At 42.2% G+C, this 22,318-nt stretch overlaps 1 protein-coding gene and 1 long non-coding RNA gene across 11 annotated transcripts in view; one reads left to right on the forward strand and one right to left on the reverse strand.

Moving 5' to 3' along the window:
• TRIM2 (tripartite motif containing 2) overlaps positions 1-22,318 on the reverse strand; it is a 119,631-nt gene that overhangs the window by 31,464 nt on the left and 65,849 nt on the right. For 9 of the 10 annotated variants that reach the window (XM_019828831.3, XM_011281615.4, XM_019828832.3 and 6 more), the window contains exons 3-6: positions 20,455-20,692; positions 9,044-9,195; positions 7,688-7,868; positions 6,103-6,826 (exon numbers count right to left, since the gene is read on the reverse strand). In XM_019828831.3, the coding sequence (XP_019684390.1) occupies positions 6,103-6,826; positions 7,688-7,868; positions 9,044-9,195; positions 20,455-20,692 (1,295 nt within the window). The remainder of the gene's footprint in view (positions 1-6,102; positions 6,827-7,687; positions 7,869-9,043; positions 9,196-20,454; positions 20,693-22,318) is intronic. The other variant, XM_023252758.2, reaches the window with a different exon arrangement.
• On the forward strand, positions 6,715-20,493 carry LOC109498930. Its single transcript, XR_002155969.3, has 4 exons — positions 6,715-6,851; positions 7,658-8,843; positions 19,746-19,874; positions 20,357-20,493. It is a non-coding gene; the product is annotated as an uncharacterized LOC109498930 (long non-coding RNA).

Raw genomic sequence — 22,318 nt, forward strand, 5'->3', positions numbered from 1 at the left:
TGACTATCCTTACCTTGGTTGATAAGGATAAGAATAACAACAGCCAACATTTATTGCCTCCTTACTACGTGCCTGTACTGTCTGAATACATTTTACATATATTATTTTGATCCTCACCATATGAAATATGTGTTAACACCATCCCCATCTTACAGATATAGAAAGTGAGGCACAGACGGTTAAATAATTTCCCCTAAATCATACAGCTAATACACAGCAGGATGGGATTTGAATTAAGCACTCAGGCTTTTCAGTTCTTTACTATGTTCTTCACTGCTTAGGTTAACTATTACTTCTACACTACAGCTATGAATAATAGGTTACCTAGTATTACCTACTTTGCCTCTCTAAAGTGCATTGAACATCATTCAGTGCCAGGCACTACTCTAAGCTCTTTAGTGTATCAGTTCATTTAATCTTCACAACCCCTTATGAGGTACATTATTCTTATCATACCCATTTTATGGAGGAAAGTGAGGCACTGAGAGGGTAACTTCCCCAGGACTGCACAGATGAGAAAGTGGCCATGATGGGGCCGGGACCCAGGGCAGTTCAGCTTCAGAGTGTACAGCCTGAACCATTGTTCATTCACTCTACTGCTCCACATCCCTACAGCATTCAAGCCAGACATCAAGAAGTTTGATTTGGCCACCGAGCCCTGCCCTCTCCCTCCTGAGCATTTCTAAATCTCCCATTTCCTCTCCACTCCAACACAACACTCTTAATCTGCCACTTGTAATAGCTCGTGTGGACTACTGCAGGAAGGGGGCAGCTCCCTGCTTCCTGGGAAAGACTTCGGAGGAGTCGACCTCCTAGAAAGCCCCCCAGGCTCTATGGAAACAAGCAGCTGTAGTAACCCACTGTACCACTTTACACGGTGCAGTGCCTCCCCATTGCCCACACAGCTACGGGTCTCAAACCTCAGTGTGCAGAAGCATCACCGCAGCTTGTAGAATGCAGATTCCTGGCCCTCCCCAGAGACTGAGAAACACAGGTATAGAGAACAAAGTCCAAGCTCCTTATCGAGGAAACAACCTTTTCTCTGCTTCTCCTTCCTTTGAGGCTCCAGGAAGATGGAATCATTTATGGTTCCTTGAGCTATTCAGTTTCTCACCTTCATGACTTTGCACCTGCTCTCCCTTCGTCTAAAACCCCCTTGTTTCCTTCCATCTGACACTCTTTCTCTTTCAAAGCCAGCTTAGGTTTAGATATCATCTCTGGGACGCGTCTGTGACTCCCCACCACCTGCCAGCCTCCTCCCTGCCACCCCAATTTCTGTATCTTGATTCAAACTGAAGGTACATTTTTTTACATTATCTTTCTCCTTCGGACTGTGGCCTCCTCTAGGTCAGACTCAGAATCTCATCCCTCTTTATACCACAATCTAGCCAAGTGTCTGGAACATAGGAAGTGCTGAGACAGCAGAATTCCATCTAACTTGGGGGTTGGATAATTGGTGAAGAAGGCAAAAATTTAAGTCAAATTTACCCCTGAAAATCTCTTATGTCACCCAGAAAGTGATGATTCACTTTCACGAATACACAAAACCAACACATTATTTACGGTTGTCGAATGAACCCTAGTACATGTTATTATGAAAACCATGTATCCTGCGGCTCCTGGGTGGTTTAGTCAGTTAACTGTCCAACTTCGGCTCAGGTCATGTTCTCATGGTTTGTGAGTTTGAGCCCTGTGTTGGGCTCTGTGCTGACAGCTTGGAGTCTGGAGCCTGCTTTGGATTCTGTGTGTCTCTCTCTGTTCCTCCCATGCTCATTCTCTCTTCTCGCTCTCTCTCTCAAAAATAAATACATAAGCATCCAAAAAATTAACAGAAAAAGAAGAAGAGAAAACCATGTATCTTCAAGCACAAAATCAGTGCCATGAGAAGCTCCGTATGTGTAAGACCAGTTGAGGGAACAGCTGAGTCATGGTTGCTCCTCCTGGCCCAGGTGTGCAGCTGAATTCCAATGAGTTCTGGATTACAGGTGGCAGCCTTCGACACATGCACAGAGGGACTGCTCAAATCGTGCATGTTCTATTATCACGCGCCCAACAGCCTAATCGTACAGAGAGACTTAAAGTTCTAAAACAAAGGTGAAGCCAGGGCGCCTGGGTAGCTCAGTCGGTTGAGCGACCAACTTCGGGTCAGGTCATGATCTCATGATTTGTGAGTTCGAGCCCTGTGTCAGGCTCTGTGCTGACAGCTCAGAGCCTGGAGCCTGCTTCTGATTCTGTGTCTCCCTCTCTCTCTCTGCCCCTCCCCCACTCATGCTCTGTCTCTCTCTGTCTCAGAAATAAACATAAAAAAAATTAAAAAAAAATAAGAAAATAAAACAAAGCTGACACTGTAAAAAAAAAAATTGAACTCTTCTTTTTTTGTTTGTTTGAATATAATTTATTGTCAAGTTAGCTAACACAGAGAGTATACAGTGTGCTCTTGGCTTTGGGAGTAGATTCCTGTGATAAGTTGAACTCTCCTAACTATTAATATAAACTCTACCTGTTGTAGCCAACAGCACAGAAGTTGAGAATACAAGTTCTTAGAAGGCCAGCAGTGTTTGTCTGACATTGTCTAGCACAGCTCCTGGCAAGAGAATACATGTGAATGACTGCCCTCGAGCTTAGTGTGTTGCTGTCTATCTGTGTGTCCCTGGACCTCAACACTGGGACCTGACAGTGGTGAGAATGAAGTTAAATCATGCACACAGGTCACAACTGGATCCTATTCAGATGGGCAAAGTACTTATGCAAAGTAGCCGTCTGGGTACTGCTGGGGTTATAAATGATTAAAGACATCATCCTTGACATCAAGTGATTTACAATCTTATCGAGAAGTAAGACCCACTCATAAATAATAATAATCACAATGGACTCTAAAGGAGAAGGTGGTACTTGAGGGAAGGATACGATTGGGGAAAGAATTCATAGGTAAGGTGCCTGGTGCGGTGGGCTCAACACTGATTTGTCCAGCCTCACCTCCAGCAAGTGCCCTCACCACTTCCATCCGTCTCTCTCTGCCCCCCCTGCATCTGCTCACAGGACCTGTCCCTCGGAAACGTCAGTCATGTTCACTCCTCTTCACCTTGCCTTTCCTCCCCACGCTGATCCTCCTACCTGGAATGCCACTTCCACCTGTCAACCTCTACAACTCCTCCTCTTTCTTCAGGTCCTCCCTTAAATTCTTTCTCGTCTTTGTAGCTTTCCATCACCTAACGCATGGTGGTCATACATCTGTCACCCCAGACTAAAAGCTCCTTGAGGGAGGAGATCTCATTTCTTTCATCTATATACTCCCATCACCTGGCGTAGTGCCTAGCAGGTACCAGGTGCTCTAGATATGCTTTTGGAGCTATATTATTGCACAGTGAGTGGTGCCTTTTGGCTAGACTCTGGATAAGAGCATAAAGTTAAGGAGAAATAGGCCATAAGACCTGCCTTCCTTTCTGCCCCTACATAATAGATGCTTAACATCTCCCAAAGGAGACCATGAGGGTGAGGCCCTAATCCAATATAACTGGTGTCCTCACAGGAAGGGAAGGAAACACCAGGAATATGCATGCATAGAGGCACAACTATATAAAGACGAAGCAGCAAGAAGGCGGCCGTCTAGAAGACAGGGAGAGTGGTCTCACAGGTAACCAACTCTGACACCACCTTGATCTTGGACTTTCAGCCTCCAGAACTGTGAGAAAATAAATTCCCTTTGTTTAAGGCACCCAGGCTATGGCATTTTGTTATGGCAACCCTAGCAAACTAAGACAGCATCTTTACTTAGTGAATAAACTCAGACATAGCGCTGTATGTCAGGCATTGTTCTAAGCTCTTTACAGATGTTTAAACAATTAAAACGCTTTCCCACCAGGCCCAGTGAATCACCAGTGAATTCTCAACGGGTAGGAGGCAAGAAGGGTATACCTCCTTCTCCCTGGGGCAGGAGCTGGAAATTCAAAATCAATATTATTGGGGGAAACAACACCCTCAGAGGTACATCGAGTGAAAACCACAGGTGGAGATGATGGAGATTAAAATTAATAACAATAGGAAAATAATAGCTACCAGTAATTGAGCACTGAGTTCAGAAAGGGGAAGCTACTTGCTCAACTGTTGAAGAGAATTAGAGTTCAGACCCAGATCTTTGCCTTTTTCTACTTGGCACACTGCGGGGGTAAGCAGACTGAGGTCACTGGCTGGGGCAGGGGGTAGGGGGGGCGATGGGGTAAAGGTTGAACAGGTGACTGAGCGTGTCCTCAATGGAGGAGATCAGTGGGCAGCAGGGAGGTAAGTTTTTTGTTTTTTAAGAAAAGGTGGTAGAGAAAATCTAATGACCTTCATTTGCCAGGTGCAAATCCAATAGTTCTCGTTTATTTAGCTCCTCCAACATACCAGGCATTAAGCTTGAAACTCAGAACAGTTCTGAGAAGCAGATATTGGTGTATTTTAATTTTATGGACATGGAAACTGGAACGCAGACAAGGTGAGAGACCTGCCCCAAGTTCAAGTAAGTGGCAGAACTGGAGTGGCGGACCTGGGAGGCTCCTAACCCCACCCCCGCTTCAGCTCATCCATTCTGCTTTGCAGGTGTAGCTACAGATTCTGTACCCACACTGTCCGTATGGCCAGTGCATGTAGGAGGGCCTCCATGCTCGGACCAGACAAGTTACATATCCTGTCATGGTCTTTACAAGACTCCGCCAAAAGTATTAGCACAGAGCCGCTCTGCCCAAGAATGTTCCAAGGAGCCTGGGTTTCCCAAGATGTTCCATGGAAAAAGTTCTCTGCTTGGAAAAGTCTGGTGGAAGTGCTGCCTGTTATCCCTCCCTTGCCTCGGAGACTAACAGCGAACACTGGTAGATTGTAAAGGTTCTGGAGTTAAAAAAAAAAAAAAAAAAAAGGCTCTTTCCTTCAATGAGGCCAAGGTCTCCCCAATCTACTTGACCCAGAGGCAAGGTGTGTCAGTTAATACACTGGGCAGCACCTCTTAAGAGGTGTTGCAACGCAGGACTTAAGAAGCAGATAAACAGGATGGAGCTACTTTTGGAAACATTAACTAAAATGCAGGCTTTTTTCTTAAGAATTACAAAGGCCATTGATATTTACATTTAGTCTGCTTTCTACTGAGAAAATAAACAGTTAAGAAAAAATCAGAGGCAACAAACCAAACAAGGGAATTTGAGATTTGCATTCTCAAAATCTATTGGCTTATCCTAAAACCTCGTGCTTCTGCCCCAACCCCATTCCATTCTCCAGATTTCCACCCACCCTCCCCTCTTTGGGGCTGCTCTCCAGCTACACCCAGCTGAAAGTGACCACAACTTGCAATGCATCCAGCCCCGCACCCCCAGCCCTTACATTGCAGAAACAGCGATAGGCAGGCATCAGACCTTCTGCCCACAGCGCAGCCAGAGCTGGCATATGTCAGAGAAGCAATGAAGTTATCTGATACAACAATCAACGATCCCTCTGCCTTTGGGTTAGGGAGGAGCACTCTCAAGACATTCCTATGGAGGGGTGGGGGTGGGGGTGAGGGTGAGATTGCCAACATTTCCTTTAAAACTTCCGGATTGTGAGTACTGTGATTTTTCTATTTCTCTTTTGGCTTATTTTCGGCTTCTAATTCTCGACAATTAATTTGTAGCACTTGTGTTACAAAGGAGGAGGGGGTAGGAGGAGCGAAGAAAATGGGGAGAGAGGGGTGGGGGGAGAGGAGGAAGGAGGGGGAGGCTTAGGGACGAGGGGGAGGTGGAGAGAGAGGGGGAAAAGAGCTGAACAAGGGAGGAGAAAAAGACTGGGTGGGGAAGACTTGGGGGGGAGAAGGAGGAAGGGAGAGAGGCTAATGGGCAAGGGGGAAGGGAAGAAGGGGAGGAGGGAGGCAGAAGACAAAGAAAAAAGGGCAGGAGAAGGAGGGAGGAGAAGGGGAAAATCAATCATAAAATCTCCGAAGAAGAAGGCTGCATAAGCTCACCCGATAACATACACCGGTGTCTCCCAACACGGTCAGGTACAAGCCCTGACCTGCAACGTTCCCGTTTGCAACAACACTTTCCCAGCTGCCCCGTCACCAAAGCAACGCTCAGGCACCGGCGCGGCGATGCTTCTCCTTACCCACTCGGAAGATCAGATCGTCTTCGATGGGATTCTCTTTTCGTTTCCCAGTGCTGTACATGCTCGCGGGTCTCTTCACCGCTTTCTGCTTGACATGGCCGCTCCCTGGGGACTTAACGCGCCTCTTCACGCCCTCGGTGGTGGGAGACACGTCGGCCGACCGGATCACCTTCAGCTTGAACGGGCTGCCTCGGATGTGCTGGTCGTAGAGTCGCAGAGAGAGGGTAAAGTCCCCTTCCTTCTGGACAGTGTACAAAAACTCGTACGTGCCGTTTTTGTTGTCGAGTATTTCTCCGTCCGCCACGCTGCCGTCGGGCGTGCTCAGCTCCGCCGTGATGTAGGCGTTGCCGGTCTTGCACAGCTCCCCGTCTTTGTCCTTGGTCGTTATGGTAACGGACATGGGCTGCCCGATGATGGTCTGCCGCAGCCCCTCGCCCGTGGCCACCGTCTCGGAGGCGACGGCGTTGGTGGTTAAGATCGTCCCGAGGTTGTGGATGGACTTCTTGAGCCCTTCGGTCTCCACGATGAAATCCAGCTGATCATTTTCACGCGGGTGCAGCGGGAAATCCTGATCCGCCAGTTCGTTCAGCTTCTCGCTCATCTGCTTCTTCACGAGCAGCACCTCCGTCTCCGTGCCATGGTTCAGGGCCTGCGCGGTGAAGTTGCTGCAGCTCTTTATATTCTCCTGCCCCTCGAGCAGAGTATCCAGCTGCGACTGAAGGACCTGTGGGGTCAAAAAGCGAGGCCGGGTGAGCGCATCTCAGCGCACTGCATGGTGCGCGCTTGGCGCGCCGGGGCAGCGCCCTCCGCGGGCGCCTACCGCGTCCTGCACCTGCCCCCCGCCGGTGGTTCTCCGCAAGTGGTATTTAATTTGGCCCACTGAACCAGCTTCTAATGCGTGATTCTGAATTGCATTCGCAGTTCCTTCTCGTTCCCTTCCGCCTCGCCCAGACTCTCCCACACACATATTTCTTGGGTCATGTGTTTTTGCTAGGCACAAGCAGAAACGTCACCACCAGGAGCCCGGGAAACAAATTGCTATGCCTGGCATCTGAACTATTAATTATTCAGTATCTCTCTGTAATGTCCTAAATTCCCCTGTTACCACCCAAAGGAACAGAAACCAAACAAAACTCTCCACACCCGAATAGCAGAAGCTTTTGATCCCTGGTTTTGTGACTGGACATGTTAAGGGCTGCAGTCAGGGTTCACTTTGAAGTTGACTAACAGGTTGGTGTGGATGAGAGAGCAATTAAGAGACTATTAGACATCATAACTTAAGGAAGGAGAATAATCCACTTTAACCCTAAATCCTGAAAGCATTACTTTGTATTCATTCTTGCCTTGTCAAATCATAAACTGGTACTTAAGGTTACAGAATCATAGAAGTTTGCCAGAAAGAGGAAGGAAAAAAATAGCTGGGTGTGCCATGAAATGAAAACTACTGTTTACCATAAAACAGTGACACTTAAGGACCCATCTAAGTCCCCTTCGCTGTTCTTAGAACACAGTGAGCTGGTGCAGTGAAATACCGGGGGTATCATGTCTCTTACAGGATCGTCTACAAGAATGCCTGGAATCTTACTTTATGTTTGAGGCCGTAGTTGACTTCCAGTTCCATAAGCAGCACGCTCTTGCGCACGTTTAGAGTCTTCTGGAGCTCATCAAAGGTAGAATGGATGTCATCCACAATGCTGGCCTTTTGGTTGGTTAACTGATGAATGATTTCTGAGATGAACTGAAGGGCAGAATCTATTTCTGGGAGCCTAGAGGACAGTCGTTAAAGATCATTATTTAGCATCAACCCAGAAATAGCAAAACATCTACCTAAACACTATGTTTTGTCAAAAAATATTTTCTTTGCCTTTCATTATCTTTAAAAAGTAATAACTGAAGAACAGAATGAATAAGACATGACATAATTACTGCCTTTGAGAGAAGAGACTCTGAGGGTCCATGTGTACTTCAAGTGTTCAAGTCATCTAATTTTACTAATTGATGGTACAAAGCCTTGAGGCTCTCTGAACCCCATGGCTTCTCCTCATTCTGAATCAAGCCTTCTCAAACTTAACACTATAATATTGTAGGTCACATACTTCTTTGTTACAGGGGACTAGCCTGTGTGTTATGAGATGTTTAACAGCATCCTGGCTTCTACCAGATGCCAACAGCAGCACCCCCCCCCCCCCAAGTTATGACACCAAACTGTCTCCAGGCATTGTCAAATGTCTCCTGGGGGTATGCGTAATTACCCACAATTGAGAACCAGGTTCTAAATGTATAGCTAATCCTAATTAGTTTTATCCTAATCATATGAAAACCTTATCCAAATTCAGTTTCCTGAGAACATTTTTCAAGTTTCCAAGTTCCTTTAATTATTATAGAATAACCACACTTTTCTCATTACAACTATTGGTGACAAGATTTACTTTCAGCTGGTTGTTTATTTCCTCTCTTTGGTCTTTCTTTTGTATCACACAGCTACTCTGTTCCCTCATTTCCATGCCAAAGAGAAAGCCTGGAAGCAGGAAAACATAAGGAAAATCGAGCAATCACTGATCAGTACCATTTGCTGGGCTCAAACAGAGAGGAGCCAATGACAGTAAACACAGTGGTCCTGTATATGTCAAGAAGAGCAGCTAAGAAAGGCTCCTCAGAGAGCCTGGTTTCAGGCATGAATTTCAGAAGATATGCTGAGAGCATTTTCCTGGAATGCATTTTATTCACTTAATCATCCTAAGGTACTGAAACAGAAATGCCACCCCTCTTAACATTAGGGCGCTGGAATTTGACCAAGGGGTAGGGGGCGATCCTAATCACTCACTGGGGTTCATGACTACAGACACACAAAGGAGAATTTATTTAGGGAGCATGAACCCACGGAGGCAAGAGATCGGGAGGCCAAGCCTCACACAAGACAGCCAGGGGGAGGTGTGTGCACCTTTTGTTGACGGCATCCAACTGGACCTGGAGTGAGGCCTTGTGTTGCTCTACCACATCCTTGAGGGGGACTGTGGGGTGTTCTGCGTGCTCCCCCTCAGTGCACTCTCGACACATGGCGGTCTCACAAGACTGGCAGTAAAAGTCCATCACCTGCAGGTAACACAAAAACAATTCCAGGTTCAAGGCCACTAACTGAGGGCTTACTGGGCACTAGGCCTGTAGTAGGCATCCTCTCATTTCATTCGCACAGCTTTCCCAGGATGTAGGCGGTATGTCCAGTTTCACAGAAGAAAAGGAAGGATACATTTTTATTTATTTATTTATTTATTTATTTATTTATTTATTTATTTATTTATTTTAACGTTTATTTATTTTTGAGACAGAGAGAGACAGAGCATGAACAGGGGAGGGGCAGAGAGAGAGGGAGACACAGAATCGGAAACAGGCTCCAGGCTCTGAGCCATCATCAGCCCAGAGCCCGACGCGGGGCTCGAACTCACGGACCGCAAGATCGTGACCTGAGCTGAAGTTGGACGCTTAACCGACTGAGCCACCCAGGCGCCCCAGGAAGGATACATTTTTAAGTGCCAGGTCTCAAACAGAGGTGGGCCAAGCTGCAGCGGTGGCCACAAAGCCAGATTTTCTGTGGTTACTCCCCTAGAGCAGAACAGTGTGGGGCTGCGATGCTCCAACTTCTTGATCTTAGGACCCTTTGCCACTCTTCATAAACTATTGAGGACTCCAAAGTGCTTTTATTTATGTGCATTGTATCTACAGATATATTAAAAACTGAAACAAAAATTTTAAAAAGTAACTAAAAGCAATAATAAGCCCACTCGATGTTAACATGAATAATATAAAACATGAAAAATAACTGTATTTTGAAAAACAAGAAATTTTGTGACAATAATGGCATTGTTTCCCACTTAAAAAATTTTCTTCAGCGTCTGGGTTAATAGTAGACAGCTGGATTTTCATATCTGCTTCTGCATTATATCTGTTGTGATTGCACATATCATGTTGTCTCTGGAAAATTCCACTGTACACACTTGAGAGAACAAGAGTGAAAAAGGCACATAATGTCTTAGTATTATTTTAAATACAGTTTTGATCTTATGGACTGCCAACCCACCCCCACAAAGGGTTGGGGGACCCATGAGGGTTCCTGGACCATACTTTGAGAACTGATACTCTTTCTACGTGAGAAAAGCCGGGGTGCCTGGGTGGCTCAGTTGGCTAAGTGTCCAACTTCAGCTCAGGTCATGATCTCACGGTTCATGAGTTCAAGCCCCGCATCGGGCTCTGTGCTGACAGCTCAGCGCCTGGAGCCTGTTTCAGATTCTGTGTCTTCCTCTCTCCCTCTCTCTCTTTCTCTGCCCTCCCCCACTTACACTCTGTCTCTCTCTCAAAAATAAATAAACATTAAAGAAAAAAGAGATATAAGCTGTACTGAACAATTTGTATCCTGGCTCTACCACTTATGTAAAGGTTACCACTTATGTAACCTCAAATTTTCCTTTGTCAAATGGAGACGATAATAGTAACCTAGAACTCAAAACTGCACAAAGAACTCAGATGTGGCACTGGCATGATGTAGCAGCAGCGATGATGATGATGATGATGATGATGATGATGGTGATATCATCAGCTTATAGGAAAATAAAGGTACCTTATCCTGATTATGATGAACTCTCAGTAACAATATAACACAAAGCCTATTAAGTCAGTTTCCTTGGGAAGGCATTTCCCTATTCTCTTGGCTGAAAATAATTTTGAATTCCCAAGAACTCTTGGAGGGATCTTTTTCTTGAAGTATAACACATGTACAGAAAATGGCATCAGTCAGGGCACCTAAGTGGTTCAGTCGGTTAAGCCTCTAACTTCGGCTCGGGTCATGATCTCACCACCCGTGAGTCTGAGTCCTGCATCTGGCTTTGTGCTGACGGCTCAGAGCCTGGAGGCTGCTGCAGATTCTGTGTCTCCCTCTCTCCCTTTGCCCTCCCCGGCTCTTGCTCGCTCTCTCTCTCTCTCTCTCTCTCTCTCTCAAAATTAAACATTAAAACAATTTTTTAAATGGCATAAGTCTTATTAAAGGTTAGTGGATTTTCATAAAGTGAATCCTCCTACCAAATCACTTTTATTTATACCCCAGTTTATGAAATATTTATAAGATTTTAAGTTCCTGAGCACAGGAACTCTCTTACAAAAAGCCTAATTCCTTACACAAAGTAAGTATTCAAAAACTACTCAATGAATGAATTGAATGCTGTCTATAAAAGACGCATTTTAGAGTCAAGGACACAAATACATTAAAATTAAAAGGGTAGAAAAAGATATTCCATGCAAATAGTAGTCAGAAGAGAACTGGAGTGGCTATTCTGAGACAAAATAGATTTTAAGACAAAAGTTGTTACAACAGACAAAAGAGGACATTATGTAACTATAAGATGATAAATTCATTGAGAAGATATAACAATTATAAACAAATATGTACCCAACAACAGAGCCCCCAAATATATGAAACAAAAACTGACAGAATTGAAGGGAGAAATGAATAGTTCAGCAATAATAGCTGGAGATCTCAGTACCCCACTTTCATTAATGATAGAACAATTAGATGGAAGATCCATAAAGAAATAGAAAGTTTGAGAATTATAAACCAACTAGGCCTAACAGACATATAGAACACTCTATTCACTAACAGAATACACATTTTTGTCAAGAACACATAGGACGTTCTCCAGAGTAGACCATATATTGGGTAAAAAACTCTCAATAAGTTTTAAAAAGATTAAAGTCATACAAATATTTTCTCTAGCCACAATGAAATCAAATTAGAAATCAAGAATAGAAGGAAATCTGGAAAATTAACAAATATATGAAAATTAAATAACTTACTCTTCCACATTGAGTCAAAGAAGAAATCATAAGGGAAATTAGAATATACTTTGAGATGAGCAAAAATGAAAACACAATATACCAAAACTTATGAGAGAGTTCTCAGAGCAAAATTTTAGATGTAAATGCCTAGTTTAAAAAAAAGAAAAATCTTAAATCAATACAGCCTAAGGTTCAACCTTAAAGAACCAAAAAAGAGGAACAAATCAAAACCAAAACAAAAAGAAAGAAAATAATAAAGATGAAAGTGGAGACAAATAAGATAGAAAACAGAAACACAGTAGAGTAAATCAATGAAACCAAAAGTCGGTTCTTTGTAAAGATCAAAAAAATTGACAAACAGGATACTAAGGACAGTTGTATGCCAACAAATTGAATAACATAGATAAAATGGACAAATTCTTAAAAACACACAAACTAATAAAACTGACCCAAAGAAGAAACAGAAAATGCAAATATACCTATAATAGGATATCGAACCAGTATTCCAAAAATGTCCAATATAGAAAGCCCATGACCAGATGGCTTCACTGATGAATTCTGCCAAATATTTAAAGAAGTATTAACATCAATCCTTCCAAATTCTTCAAAAAATAGAAGAGGAGGAAACATATCCTAACTTATTCTATTAGGCCAGCAATACCCTAACACAAAAGCCAAAAAACATCACCAGTAAAGTTCATATCCCTTATGAATACAGATGCAAAAATCCTTAACAAAATACTAGTAAACTGAATCAAGCTACATATATAAAACGGGTTATACAATACGGTCAAGTGGAGTTTATCCCAAGACTGCAAAGGTAGTTCACATAGAAAAATCAACATATGTAATACACTACACCAATAGAATAAAGGGGAAAAAAACTCCACATGGTCATCTCAATTGAGGCAGAAAAAAACATTTGACAATTTCCAACACCATTTCATGATAAAAACACTTATCCATCTAGAAATAGAAGAAAAGTTCCTCAACTTGATAAAAGGTATCTACAAAAATCCTATACCTAACCACATACCTAATGTTAACCCCCTAAGATACAGAATGAGACAAAGATGTTCACTCTTGCCATTTATATTCAGCAATGTACTAGAAATTCTAACCAGGGCATTTAGGCAAGAAAAAGCAATAAAATGCATCCAAATTGGAAAGGAAGAAGTTAGAATTTCTCTATTCAGAGATGATATGAACTTATATACAGAAAACTCTAAAGAATACACCAACCCCCACCCCCACAAAAATATTAGGCCTAACAAATGAATTCAGCAAAGTTGTAGGATACAAGACCACCAAACAAAAATCAGTTGTATTTATATACACTAGCAATGAACAATCCAAAAATGAAATCAAGATAATTCCATTTATAGTGGCATCAAAAAGAATATAAAATCCTTAAGAATACATTTAACCAAGAAGGAGTAAGACTTGTACACTGACTTCTACAAAACATTGTTGAAAGATACTATAGAATACCTAAATAATGGAAATGAATGTAAAGATATCCCATGCTCATGAATAGGAAGACTTAATACTGTTAAGAGGGCAACATTCCCAAAATCGATCTACTGATTCAGTGAAATACCTATCAAAATTCAAGCATCCTTTTTTCACAAAAGTGAACAAACTATTCTCAAAATTCAGATGGAATTGCATGGGACTCTGAATAGCCAAAACAATCTTGAAAAAAAACAAAACAAAACTGGAAGACTTCGACTTGTAATTTCAAAAGGTAGTACCAAGATAGAGTAATCAGAATACTGTGTTACTGGCATAAGGACAGACATATAGATAGATGGAATAGAATTGACAGTCCAGAAATTAAACCATCCATTTATGGTCAACTGATTCTTGACAAAGGTGCCAAGATCACTCAATGGAGAAAAGCAGTCTTTTCAACAAATGATGCCAAGACAACTGGATATCCACATGTAAAAGAATGAAGTGGAATGCTTACCTCACTCTACATACAAAAATTATCTCAAAATAGATTAACAACCTAAATGTAAGAGCTAAAACTATAAGACTCCTAGAAAAGAAAACATAGGAGTAAACCTTTATGACCTTTGATTAGGTAATGGTCTTTTAGATATGACACCAAAAGCACAAGCAATAAGAAAAAATAGATAAATTGGACTTCATCAAAATAAAATCTTGTGGATGAAGGGTACTATCAAGATACTATCAAGAAAGTGAAAAGAGGGGCACCTGTCTGGCTCAGTCAGTAGAGCATGCAACTCTTGATCTCAGGGTTGTGAGTTCGACTCCCATGTTGGGTGTTGAGGTTACTTAAAAATAAAATCTTTAAAAAAAAGAAAGTGAAAAGAATAGGAGAAATATTTGCGATTCATATATCTGGTAAGGATGTAGTATCCAGAACATATAAAGAAACCCTACAACTCAAGAACCCAAGTCAAAAACTGGCAAAGGACTTGAATAGACATTTCTCCAAAGAAAATATACAAATGGCCAATTTGCACACACAAAAAAATATGCTCAATATTATTAGTCACTAAGGAAATCCAAATCAAAACCACTACGAGATACTTTATACTGATTCGGGTGGCTAGACTCAAAAAGTCAGATAATAAGTGTTGGTGGAAATGTGGAAAAATCAGAACTTTCATACTTTGCTAGTGGGAACGTAAACTGGCACAATCACTGTGAAAACAGTTTGGTGGCTCCTCAAAAGTAAAATACAGAAGTACCATGGGACCCAGGAATTCAATTCCTAGGTATACACCCAAGAGAACTATAAACATACATCCACACAAAAATTTGTACACGAATGTTCATAGCACTATTCATAATAGCCCCAAAGTGGAAACAACATGAATATCCATCAACTAATGAATGGACAAATAAATTGTGGTATATCCAGACAATGGAATATTATTTTAGTCATAAAAAGACATGAAGTTTGGGGCGCCTGGGTGGCTCAGTCGGTTAAGCGTCCGATCTCGCGGTCCGTGAGTTCGAGCCCCGCGTCGGGCTCTGGGCTGATGGCTCAGAGCCTGGAGCCTGCTTCCGATTCTGTGTCTCCCTCTCTCTCTGCCCCCGCCCCGTTCATGCTCTGTCTCTCTCTGTCTCAAAAATAAATAAAACGTTTAAAAAAAAATTAAAAAAAAAAAAAGACATGAAGTTTGGCCATATGGTACAATATAGATGAACTTTGAAAACATTATGCTGAGTAATAGAAGCCAGACTCAAGAGGCCACATAATTTACGACTGATTTGTATTAAATGTCTATAATGGCCAAATCTTGCAGAGATAACATGCATACTGGTGATTGCCAGGGGTTAGGGGTAGGGGGGAATGGGGAGTGGCATGATGAAAAAGTTCTGGAACTAGTGGTGATACTTACACAACCTCTTGAATACACTAAAAAAGACTGAATTGTATACTTTAAAAAAAATTTTTACATGTTTTTATTTATTTTTGAGAGACAGAGACGGAGTGTGAGTGGGGGAGGGGCAGAGAGAGAGGGACACACAGAATCCGAAGCAGACTCCGGGCTCTGAGCTGTCAGCACAGAGTCTGATGTGGGGCTCGAACTCGTGAACCACAATCATGACCTGAGCCAAAGTCAGGTGCTCAACTGACTGAGCCACCTAGGTGCCCTTGAATTGTATACTTTTAAATGGTTAAACTGTTTAATTTTATGTTATGTGAATTTTCCCTTAATTAAAAATTAATTTTAAAAAATTGCATTAATTAGTTTAAAAAAAATGCATCTTTGAAGAGAGAGCTACACACATAGGTGATTGTCCCCGGTTTGGAATCCTAAGTGTTTCTTGGAAACAAAGGCCCTAAAATCATTCTAAAGTGTGAACAACTAGTCATTCCCAAATGTTTGTGCTCAGGATCTGGCAGCTTTGACTCAAGCTGAGAGTTAATTGCGTCAAGCGTGAGACTCAGCTGAGCTCATCCATCTTGAGTGAGATAATACTGGTGTTTGTTCTTGGGGGCGGCTGGGCCAGAGGCCAGGACTAGCTTATTTTTGTTGACAGGTAGACACTACTTGTGAAGATGACAAGGCAAGACCATATGCACTACTAACATGCTAGAAAGGGTGGTCAGGGCCTTGGAACAGCCCTGAGGATTGTGGAAGTGGGGACTTGTTAGTGGTAGGGCATTCTTAATGAGGATCTCTTCTTTGTACCTCTTAACATCCTTGTTAGTAAGGTGCCTAAGCAAGCCATAACAGGGCTTAATGATCATTTGCGGTTCTGGGACCGTGAGGCATGAGCTCAAATGTCTGGTCTACGTGCAAAGAACCTCTTAAATCACTGACCATTATTCCCATTTTTCTTTGTATTTGGACAATGCAGCCATGGCAGTTTAATTAGAAGACAGAGAGTGTCACAGCACTTAAAGTAAATGACAGGCTTTCATCCACATGTGCTAATCAGCACCAGGCAGTTTATGAGGACAACATCCTGCTTTATTGTTAATTACCCAATTTTATTAACCTTCAGATGCTTGAATTGTTTTTAAAGATTTACCCATGGCAATTAACTGCAGCAATTTATCTGCAATATTGCATGCATTTGGCTTGAATATGCAATGAGGACCCCTGTTTCAAAGCAGCAGCAGTGAACTACAATCTATGATAAAACAATAGAACGATTCAAGGCACACGCTGTTAATTTCCAAGACCTCTTGCTGGTTTATAAATTTTATGATTCCAAAGAATCATAATGACCCAGCAAAGAGAAATCAGCCAAAACATACTTTAAATAGCTTCATCTACCTTAAGGAGGTTCAAATTCTAGATAGATCTAAATTTTAGTGGATTTGATGTGATGCATTTGGAGAGAGACAAAGGGAAGTTTTAACCTAAAGGATTCTTTAACTTTGCTGGAATCAGCATCTCTAAGACAGATTCTGCTTAGCAGCTGGTGGCATCCAAGGGTCTCTATTGCTTCTATACCCTTCTCCTTTCTATACTGAATATACAGTGTGGAATGACTAATTAAAAAACGAAAGTCTATATAAACATACAAGCATACCTACATATTAGCATAATTGTCATCTGTTACCAAACCATCAATTTTAATGGCTACCCAAGAGTCAGGTATACGGACTTACCATAATTTAGCTATTTCCCTAATATTGCACATTCAGATTATTTCTAATTTTTACTCTAATCTAAAATTTTCAATGAACATTCTTATATCTTCATTCTTTTCTCCAGCTATTTCCTTAGAAATATTTCTAGTAGTGTAATTACTGAATTAAAGGACAGGAAGTTGTGTAAAACACTCATTATAGTTCGACAAACTGACATAAACTTTCTGAAGAGCAATTTACCCTCCCACCCACAGCAAATGAAAACATCTCCCCATATCCTCATCAGCACTGCTTATTATCTTTAAAAATCAATTTGAAAAGATGTGATTATTTGTGAAGCTTGACATTTCTCATACTATTATTAGCCATTTATATGTCCTCTGTGAATTTTGAGTTCTCTGCCCATTTTCTTTTGTGATGTTCATATTTTCCTAACTCTTAATTCTTTTGTGATGTTCATGTTTTTCCTGATTCTTAATTCTTACATAGTAAGGATTTGTTGGGGTATTTTAATTAAGAATTTTACAGTTATTTTCATGAACCGAACGATTAATAGTTTTCTTTTTCTGTCTTCACTAGATTTTGGTATTAAAGTTATGAGTATATCACGAGTGAATTAGGGAGTTTTCTATCTTTTCTTAAGATGCAGACCACACTATGAATCATATTTGTTTTACACATATTTGTTTTGAAGGAATTAGGTTTCAAATAAAGTTTTACCAGTTTCTTGCAAAATTAGCAGCCTACTCGGGTTTTCTTGATCACTTCCAGTTTCCTAGATAATCATCCATTTCGTTCAAACTTTCAAGTATATTAGCCTTTAGCACCTAGCATTGATATATTTGTTCTAAAATATTCCTTTTACCTGTACTGGTATCTCTTTGTTAGAGTCCTAATTTGATATATTTTCCCTTTTTTGTTTTACCAGATATCAAATTATTTCACTAATTAAAAAAACCAGCTCTTAGGTTTATTAACTCAACTGTTTTATTACTTTCAAACCAAGTTTATCTCTATTATTTCGTGTTCCATATATTTACTTTGTTGTTTTCCCTAGCTTTTTGAATTGAACTCCTTTCATTTTTTTAATAAACGTTTACTTATTTATCTTGTGAGAGAGCGAGAGAGAGAGCATCGGAGAGAGAGCAGGGGGAGGGGCAGAGAGAGAGGGAGAGAGAATCTCAAGCAGGCTCTGCACTGTCAACACAGAGCCCGATGCAGGGCTTGATCCCACAAACCATGAGATCATGACCTGAGCTGAGCTAGAGCTCCTCTAGGAGAAGACAGCCTCAGGGAGAGCCAGTGTGAGAAATGGTCATAAGAAGAATGCTCAACTAATTGAAGGCACCATTTAAAGTTTCCTTTACAAAACTTACATGGTAATTCTCCCTTGGAGTACACTGTATGGGAAACCGTGGTTATTGACAGCCCGGTGTGCTTTCAATTAAATAATTAATTAAAGATACGTAGGGGCGCCTGGGTGGCTCAGTCGGCTGAGCGTCCAACTTTGGCTTGGGTCATGGTCTCACGGTTCATGAGTTCGAGCCCCACGTGGGGCTCTATGCTGACAGCTCAGAGCCTGGAGCCTGCTTCGGATTCTGTGTCCCCCTCTCTCTCTGCCCCTCTCCCATTCGCGCTCTGTCTCTCTGTCTCCAGCTTCCCCATGCAAATAGCCTCCAAACAGCACATCCCTAAAGCTTTCCCTTTTGTCTGCGGTAGAGCTTTCCCACTCCTCTGCCTGCCTTTGAGTCTCTGCCAAAACAGAAGTGACGGTGGCTGATTCCTTGTTATAGCAAGTTCAGGACAGACAGTCTCTGTTTGTTTCTACATTTCCATGTAGAAGATACTGTGCTTAGTGCTAGCAATATAATGGTGAACATGGTCCCTGACCTTCTGGAGCTCACTTTCTAAAAGTAAGGCCAGAAGATCAACAAATACACAGATGAAGGCAAGCAGAGCATGGTGCATGCCAGGAAGGAAATCCAGGAAGTGACGTAATGGCTAATAAGTGGGTGTCAGAGGTGGTTTGCCTCAGTTACAGAAGACTGCTCTGTGTGGGAGCAAGTTGAGCAGAGACATGAAGGATGAGGGTGAGCTAGCCAGGGAGCATTCCGGGCGGAAGGCACAGGGAATAATCAAACCCCAAGGTGGGAAGCCACTTGGCAAGTTCTAGACCAGTGAGGCTGCCGTGTGGTGGGCAGAGAGAGTGGCATGAAATGAGGTCAACAAACAATAGTTATGGCTAATAATTATTCCTTTGCTCTAACAATTAATAGCTTGCTTGATAGTGGTTTTACTAGACCCATGCCTTCTGTTATAAGCAGCTTCTAATACTTTTGAAGTGGCCATTACAAAGAAAAAAGTGAATAGTCACTGATGAGAAATAATCTTCATAGCTAACATTTATCAAGAGCTTACTATAATGCTTTATATGACTTAAACATTTACTTCTCCAAGTAATCCCATATAGTAAATACTATTATTTAATTTTTTTAATGTTTATTTATTTTTGAGAGAGAGAAAAAGAGTCTAAGCGGGGGAGGGGCAGAGAGAGAGAGAGGGAGACACAGAATCCAAAGCAGGCTCTAGGCTCCGAGCTGTCAGCACAGGGACTGACGCGGGGCTCGAACTCACGGACCATGAGATCATGACCTGAGCCAAAGTTGGATGCTTAACTGACTGGGCCACTCAGGGGTCCCTAGTAAATACAATTATTACTTCTTCTTTACAGATGAGAAAGTGAGACACAGAGAGCTTAATAAACGTGCCAAAGCTGACACAGGAATAAGTTGAAGAGCAGAGTTTGAACCAGGCAGTTGAAATCCAAAGCCAGTGCTCTTGTACAATGCGGCCTCTTCAGGTGACATAGCTATTGTGAATCAGTTATTTAATGGTACACACAGGTTCTCCTAAGTTTATATCACCTATTATGCTTGCTAGTAGCAGAAAATACGCTTGAATTCAAAATCTAGAATCTATTGTCAAGGATTCCCACATCTTCAAATTCTATTTATTATTAAGGATTAGGGCCTAATGGAGCAGGAGAAAAATTTCCCTCAAAAGAAAAAGAGCTGTAATTAATATTTTAATAATCATTCTCAATCTGCAGCACGTATCTATTTTTAATCTTTATCCAGAATTTACTACATAGATATTTATGTGGGTCAAGAATACCCACTGTGCAAATAGTTATGGGTTTGCTCTCCTGGGGAAACTAACAATACATGCTAATAGACACAATGAAGATTGATCTGATCATTTAAATGAATGTGATCAGAGCAAGTAAGCAGGCAAAATAGCCTGAGCACTGCTAAAAATGCCTTCTAATTACTCATTTTCCAGGTGTAGTTCTGCTTTAGCGTATAACCTCTGATTGCCCGAAGCCTACCCAAATCAAAGCAGTCATGCCCCCAGGCCGCGTCTGCAATCCACTCACTTACATTTCCATCGTGGTTTGGGCAAGAGAGAGGCTTTCCGGCAGCCACAGCGGTGACCGTCTCCAGGATGGAGGACTCCTCAACGTTGCTGCCGGGAGTTCGCTGCAGCACGTCCATCAGGTTCGTGATGAAGAAGTTGTTCTGGAGCGCGGCCACCCCCTTCTCGGGCAGGATGGAGGTCTGGCGGCACACTGGGCAGGAGAGGGTTAGACTGTGGGCGGGAATGTAGTTCTGCAGGCACCTGTTGCGGGAGCAGAAGCAGGTGGACTGTCAGCACAGTGGGCTCTCGAGCAAGAGCAGGACCACCTCTTCTCACAGGTACCATACATTCTCTGCACCTACATGGGCTACTTTGCAGAAACTCCCTGTGTAGTTTCCTTTTCTAGGAAAATAAGATTTCAGCAACCAAGAGGTAATGTGTACTCCCGCGCCCCTATCGACTGATCAGGCAAAGGATAACCCTCAAGGAAAAGAGTAACATCATTGACTTTGGTAGTGTTCTGGGGAACCTTGCCCCAAGTGAGCAGCAGCATTGGCCTCTCCGGGGAACTTGGAAGAAGTGCAGAATCTTAGGTCTTCCTCCAGGCCTGGTGAGTCTGAATCAGGTGATTTATATGCCCATTAAAGGTTGCAGGGGACACCTGGGTAGCTCAGTCGGTTAAGTGTCTTTGGCTCAGGTCATGATCTCGCAGTTTGTGAGTTCAAGCCCTGTGTTGGGCTCTGTGCTGACAGTTCAGAGCCGGGAGCCTGCTTCGGATTCTGCATCTCCCTCTCTCTCTGCCCCTCCCCGCTCACACTTTGTCTCTCTCTCTCTTAAAAATAAACATTAAAAAAATTTTTAAAAAGGTTGCAAAGAATTGCTCTACAATATCCAGTGTCATGTTCACAGATTTGTGGATTTTTACAATGGGGAGAAACAGGTTGAAGTTTTGTCTTACTGTTGAAATACTTAAATTAAGCCACAGGTAAAGTAATTACTAACAAACTTCATATGTGAAATTGCTCATGTGCTAAGTTAAATAAGAAGGTAAAGATGTATTTTGATAACTGATTAACTCAATGGAACAACTACTCAAGAAGGATAAAGAAATGTGTTTTCATATATAGCAAATTGCATATTCAGTTAATTTTTAATTATTTCATACACATAGTTGCATACAAAAGCATAAGCAGATCTCCCATGTTAAAAACACCTCCCAGGGGCGCCTGGGTGGTGCAGTCGGTTAAGCGTCCGACTTCAGCCAGGTCACGATCTCACGGTCCGTGAGTTCGAGCCCCGCGTCAGGCTCTGGGCTGATGGCTCGGAGCCTGGAGCCTGGAGCGGACTGCCTGGGAACTGAACACGGGGAATAGGAGGCTCTGCCAGGCACAGACTGAGTGCCTCTCAGTGTTATATATGAAGAGGCCAACTGCTGCAAATCAAATAATGATCTTTACCATGTGAGCCCAGGGACACAGGGGCAATTAGCTGGTATTCATGTTTTAGCTAGATTCATTGAGTGAGGGGGGGAAGTCACTCTCCATTTAGTCATTTTGGACTATAAATTACAAAATGCACCAAAGTGTAAAATAAATAAAGTGAAAAGTGCTAGTGCCCTATATACCACTACTAAAACAAACAAAAACTCTACACATACACACACACACCCCAAAAGAACCCCCTAAAAAGCAAACAAAAAAACCACAACGGCCAGTAACAAATCCACCTTCTCCATCTATCCATCACCAGCATGTATATGGTTATTCTGTTGCACGTGAGATCTTACAAAGTAAATCAACTTTAACAAATGTATATTAAATGGATGGTAAATATAATTAGCACTGATTTGAAGCCATTGGAAACACCACTTCCTATTCTATAACAAGA

This window comes from Felis catus, chromosome B1 (assembly GCF_018350175.1).
Source record: "Felis catus isolate Fca126 chromosome B1, F.catus_Fca126_mat1.0, whole genome shotgun sequence".
Taxonomy (NCBI): Eukaryota; Metazoa; Chordata; class Mammalia; order Carnivora; family Felidae; genus Felis; species Felis catus.